Below are 5,489 nucleotides of genomic sequence, written 5' to 3'. Positions count from 1 at the left end.
CTTCTCTTGCTTGAGCTTTCGGATCGTCCCTCTCCCTACCACTCACGCCACCCTCTAACCCCTACCCTCCCCTCCCCCCTCATCCCCCGTCCCCCTCCCTCATCCCCCTCTCCCCTCCCCTCATCCCCTCCCCTCCCCTCCCCTCCCCCCTCCCCCCTCCCCATCCCCCTCCCCTCCCTCTCCCCCCTCCCTCATCCCCCTCCCCTCCCCATCCCCCTCCCCCCCTCATCCCCCTCCCCTCCCTCATCCCCCTCCCCTCCCCTCATCCCCCTCCCCTCCCTCTCCCTCATCCCCTCCCATCCCCTCCCCTCCCCTCATCCCCTCTCCCCTCCCCTCCCTCATCCCCCTCCCCTCCCCTCCCTCATCCCCCTCCCCTCCCTCCCTCATCCCCCTCCCCTCCCCTCCCTCATCCCCCTCCCCCTCCCCTCCCTCATCCCCTCCCTCCCCTCCCTCATCCCCCTCCCCTCCCCTCATCCCCCTCCCCTCCCCTCCCTCATCCCCCTCCCCTCCCTCATCCCCCTCCTCCCCTCCCTCATCCCCCTCCCCTCCCCTCCCTCATCCCCCTCCCCTCCCCTCCCTCATCCCCCTCCCCTCCCCTCCCTCATCCCCTCCCTCCCCCTCCCTCATCCCCCTCCCCTCCCCCTCCCTCATCCCCCTCCCCTCCCCTCCCTCATCCCCCTCCCCTCCCTCATCCCCCTCCCCTCCCTCATCCCCCTCCCCTCCCCTCCCTCATCCCCCTCCCCTCCCCTCCCTCATCCCCCTCCCCTCCCCTCCCTCATCCCCCTCCCCTCCCCTCCTCCCCCCTCCCCTCCCCTCCCCCTCCCCCTCCTCATCCCCCTCCCCTCCCCTCCCTCATCCCCCTCCCCTCCCCTCCCTCATCCCCCCTCCCCTCCCCTCCCTCATCCCTCCCTCCCCTCCCTCATCCCCCTCCCCTCCCTCATCCCCCTCCCCTCCCCTCCCTCATCCCCCTCCCCTCCCCTCCCTCATCCCCCCTCCCCTCCCTCATCCCCCTCCCCTCCCTCATCCCCCCTCCCCTCCCTCATCCCCCTCCCCTCCCCTCCCTCATCCCCCCCCTCCCCTCCCTCATCCCCCCTCCCCTCCCTCATCCCCCTCCCCTCCCCTCCCTCATCCCCCTCCCCTCCCCTCCCTCATCCCCCTCCCCTCCCCTCCCTCATCCCCCTCCCCTCCCCTCCCTCATCCCCCTCCCCTCCCCTCCCTCATCCCCCTCCCCTCCCCTCCCTCATCCCCCTCCCCTCCCCTCCCTCATCCCCCTCCCCTCCCCTCCCTCATCCCCCTCCCCTCCCCTCCCTCATCCCCCTCCCCTCCCCTCCCTCATCCCCCTCCCCTCCCCTCCCTCATCCCCCTCCCCTCCCTCCCCCTCCCCCTCCCTCATCCCCCTCCCCTCCCCTCCCTCATCCCCCTCCCCTCCCCTCCCTCATCCCCTCCCTCCCCTCCCTCATCCCCCTCCCCTCCCTCCCTCATCCCCCTCCCCTCCCCTCCCTCATCCCCCTCCCCTCCCCCTCCCTCATCCCCCTCCCCTCCCCTCCCTCATCCCCCTCCCCTCCCTCATCCCCCTCCCTCCCCCTCCCCTCCCCTCCCTCATCCCCCTCCCCTCCCCTCCCTCATCCCCCTCCCTCCCCTCCCTCATCCCCCTCCCCTCCCTCATCCCCTCCCCTCCCCTCCCTCATCCCCCTCCCCTCCCCTCCCTCATCCCCTCCCCCTCCCCTCCCCTCCCTCATCCCCCTCCCCTCCCTCATCCCCCCTCCCCTCCCCTCCCTCATCCCCCTCCCCCTCCCTCATCCCCCCTCCCCTCCCCTCATCCCCCTCCCCTCCCTCATCCCCCTCCCCTCCCCTCCCTCATCCCCCTCCCCTCCCTCATCCCCCTCCCCTCCCCTCCCTCATCCCCCTCCCCTCCCTCCCCTCCCTCATCCCCCTCCCCTCCCTCATCCCCCTCCCCTCCCCTCCCTCATCCCCCCTCCCCTCCCCTCCCTCATCCCCCTCCCCTCCCTCATCCCCCTCCCCTCCCCTCCCTCATCCCCCTCCCCTCCCCCTCCTCATCCCCCTCCCCTCCCCTCCCTCATCCCCCTCCCCTCCCCTCCCTCATCCCCCTCCCCTCCCCCTCCCTCATCCCCCTCCCCCTCCCCTCCCTCATCCCCCTCCCCTCCCCTCCCTCATCCCCCTCCCCTCCCCTCCCTCATCCCCCTCCCCTCCCCTCCCTCATCCCCCTCCCCTCCCCCTCCCCTCCCCTCCCCTCCCTCATCCCCCTCCCCTCCCCTCCCTCATCCCCCTCCCCTCCCCCTCCCCTCCCCCCCTCCCCTCCCCTCCCCTCCCCCTCCCCTCCCCTCCCCTCCCTCATCCCCCTCCCCTCCCCTCCCCTCCCTCATCCCCCTCCCCTCCCCTCCCCTCCCTCATCCCCCTCCCCTCCCCTCCCCCTCCCCCTCCCCTCCCTCATCCCCCTCCCCTCCCCTCCCTCATCCCCCTCCCCTCCCCTCCCTCATCCCCCTCCCCTCCCCTCCCTCCCTCATCCCCCTCCCCTCCCCTCCCTCACCCCTCCCCTCCCCTCCCCTCCCTCATCCCCCTCCCCTCCCCTCCCTCATCCCCCCTCCCCTCCCCTCCCCTCCACCCCCCCCCCCTCCCTCATCCCCCTCCCCTCCCCTCCCTCATCCCCCTCCCCTCCCCTCCCTCATCCCCCTCCCCTCCCCTCCCTCATCCCCCTCCCCTCCCCTCCCTCATCCCCCTCCCCTCCCCTCCCTCATCCCCCTCCCCTCCCCTCCCTCATCCCCCTCCCCTCCCCTCCCTCATCCCCCTCCCTCCCCTCCCTCATCCCCCTCCCCTCCCCTCCCCTCCCCTCCCCCTCCCTCATCCCCCTCCCCTCCCCTCCCTCATCCTCATCCCCCTCCCCTCCCCTCCCCTCCCCTCCCTCATCCCCCTCCCCTCCCCTCCCTCATCCCCCTCCCCTCCCCTCCCTCATCCCCCTCCCCTCCCCTCCCTCATCCCCCTCCCCTCCCCTCCCTCATCCCCCTCCCCTCCCCTCCCTCATCCCCCTCCCCTCCCCTCCCTCATCCCCCTCCCCTCCCCTCCCTCATCCCCCTCCCCTCCCCTCCCTCATCCCCCTCCCCTCCCCTCCCTCATCCCCCTCCCCTCCCCTCCCTCATCCCCCTCCCCTCCCCTCCCTCATCCCCCTCCCCTCCCCTCCCTCATCCCCCTCCCCTCCCCTCCCTCATCCCCCTCCCCTCCCCTCCCTCATCCCCCTCCCCTCCCCTCCCTCATCCCCCTCCCCTCCCCTCCCTCATCCCCCTCCCCTCCCCTCCCCTCCCCTCCCTCATCCCCCTCCCCTCCCCTCCCTCATCCCCCTCCCCTCCCCTCCCTCATCCCCCTCCCCTCCCCTCCCTCATCCCCCTCCCCTCCCCTCCCCTCCCCTCCCTCATCCCCCTCCCCTCCCCTCCCTCATCCCCCTCCCCTCCCCTCCCTCATCCCCCTCCCCTCCCCTCCCTCATCCCCCTCCCCTCCCCTCCCTCATCCCCCTCCCCTCCCCTCCCTCATCCCCCTCCCCTCCCCTCCCTCATCCCCCTCCCCTCCCCTCCCTCATCCCCCTCCCCTCCCTCATCCCCTCCCCTCCCCTCCCCTCCCTCATCCCCCTCCCCTCCCCTCCCTCATCCCCCTCCCCTCCCTCATCCCCCTCCCCTCCCTCATCCCCCTCCCCTCCCCTCCCTCATCCCCCTCCCCTCCCCTCCCTCATCCCCTCCCCCTCCCCTCCCCTCCCTCATCCCCCTCCCCTCCCTCATCCCCCTCCCCTCCCCTCCCTCATCCCCCTCCCCTCCCTCATCCCCCTCCCCTCCCTCATCCCCCTCCCCTCCCTCATCCCCCTCCCCTCCCCTCCCTCATCCCCCTCCCCTCCCTCATCCCCCTCCCCTCCCTCCCTCATCCCCCTCCCCTCCCCTCCCCTCCCTCATCCCCCTCCCCTCCCTCATCCCCCTCCCCTCCCCTCCCTCATCCCCCTCCCCTCCCCCTCCCTCATCCCCCCTCCCCTCCCTCATCCCCCTCCCCTCCCCTCCCTCATCCCCCTCCCCTCCCCTCCCTCATCCCCCTCCCCTCCCCTCCCTCATCCCCCTCCCCTCCCCTCCCTCATCCCCCTCCCCTCCCCTCCCTCATCCCCCTCCCCTCCCCTCCCTCATCCCCCTCCCCTCCCCTCCCTCATCCCCCTCCCCTCCCCTCCCTCATCCCCCTCCCCTCCCCTCCCTCATCCCCCTCCCCTCCCCCTCCCCTCCCCTCCCCTCCCTCATCCCCCTCCCCTCCCCTCCCTCATCCCCCTCCCCTCCCCCTCCCCTCCCCCTCCCCTCCCCCTCCCCTCCCCCTCCCCTCCCCTCCCCTCCCTCATCCCCCTCCCCTCCCCTCCCCTCCCTCATCCCCCTCCCCTCCCCTCCCCTCCCTCATCCCCCTCCCCTCCCCTCCCCTCCCCTCCCCTCCCTCATCCCCCTCCCCTCCCCTCCCTCATCCCCCTCCCCTCCCCTCCCTCATCCCCCTCCCCTCCCCTCCCCTCCCTCATCCCCCTCCCCTCCCCTCCCTCATCCCCCTCCCCTCCCCTCCCCTCCCTCATCCCCCTCCCCTCCCCTCCCTCATCCCCCTCCCCTCCCCTCCCCTCCCCTCCCTCATCCCCCTCCCCTCCCCTCCCTCATCCCCCCTCCCCTCCCCTCCCTCATCCCCCTCCCCTCCCCTCCCTCATCCCCCTCCCCTCCCCTCCCTCATCCCCCTCCCCTCCCCTCCCTCATCCCCCTCCCCTCCCCTCCCTCATCCCCCTCCCCTCCCCTCCCTCATCCCCCTCCCCTCCCCTCCCTCATCCCCCTCCCCTCCCCTCCCTCATCCCCCTCCCCTCCCCTCCCTCATCCTCATCCCCCTCCCCTCCCCTCCCCTCCCCTCCCTCATCCCCCTCCCTCACTCCCCGGTTACTCACGGTTCTCTCCCTCAGACACACAATCCTCCGCCATTCTCTCTTTCTCTCAGCTGCTGCTGCGCGCCCGGGGCGGAGCCTCAATCCCGGTGGGACGGTGCAGAGAATAACCCCCCCCCCCGACACCCCCCCCCCCCCACCGACACTGCCCCCGCCCCACCGACACTCCCCCCCGACACTCCCCCCACCGACACTCCCCCCCCCCCCCGACACTTCCCCCCCCACCGACACTCCCCCCCCCCCACCGACACTCCCCCCCCCCCACCGACACTCCCCCCCCCCCCCACCGACACTCCCCCCCACCGACACTCCCCCCCCCACACCGACACTCCCCCCCCCACACCGACACTCCCCCCCTCCTCCCCCCGACACTCCCCCTCCTCCCCCCGACTCTCCCCCCCCTCCCCCCGACTCTCCCCCCCCTCCCCCCGACACTCCCCCCCCTCCCCCCGACACTCCCCCCCCTCCCCCCGACACTCCCCCCCCTCCCCCCGACACTCCCCCCCCTCCCCCCGACACTCCCCCCCCTCCCCCCGACACT

General features: G+C 74.1%; 1 protein-coding gene across 5 annotated transcripts in view; it reads right to left on the bottom strand.

Moving 5' to 3' along the window:
- The window catches only part of ankdd1a (ankyrin repeat and death domain containing 1A), a 205,058-nt gene extending 199,995 nt beyond the window's left edge, over nt 1–5,063 (bottom strand). For all 5 annotated transcript variants that reach the window (XM_072468816.1, XM_072468820.1, XM_072468817.1 and 2 more), the window contains exon 1: nt 4,952–5,063. In XM_072468816.1, the coding sequence (XP_072324917.1) occupies nt 4,952–4,985 (34 nt within the window). In that variant the 5' untranslated portion in view covers nt 4,986–5,063. The remainder of the gene's footprint in view (nt 1–4,951) is intronic.
- Between the last annotated feature and the right edge of the window lie 426 nt (nt 5,064–5,489).

This window comes from Scyliorhinus torazame, chromosome 12, assembly GCF_047496885.1.
Source record: "Scyliorhinus torazame isolate Kashiwa2021f chromosome 12, sScyTor2.1, whole genome shotgun sequence".
Lineage (NCBI taxonomy): Eukaryota > Metazoa > Chordata > Chondrichthyes > Carcharhiniformes > Scyliorhinidae > Scyliorhinus > Scyliorhinus torazame.
Note: the sequence above shows the minus strand (reverse complement) of the source record. Positions and strands in the feature narration are given on the sequence as shown.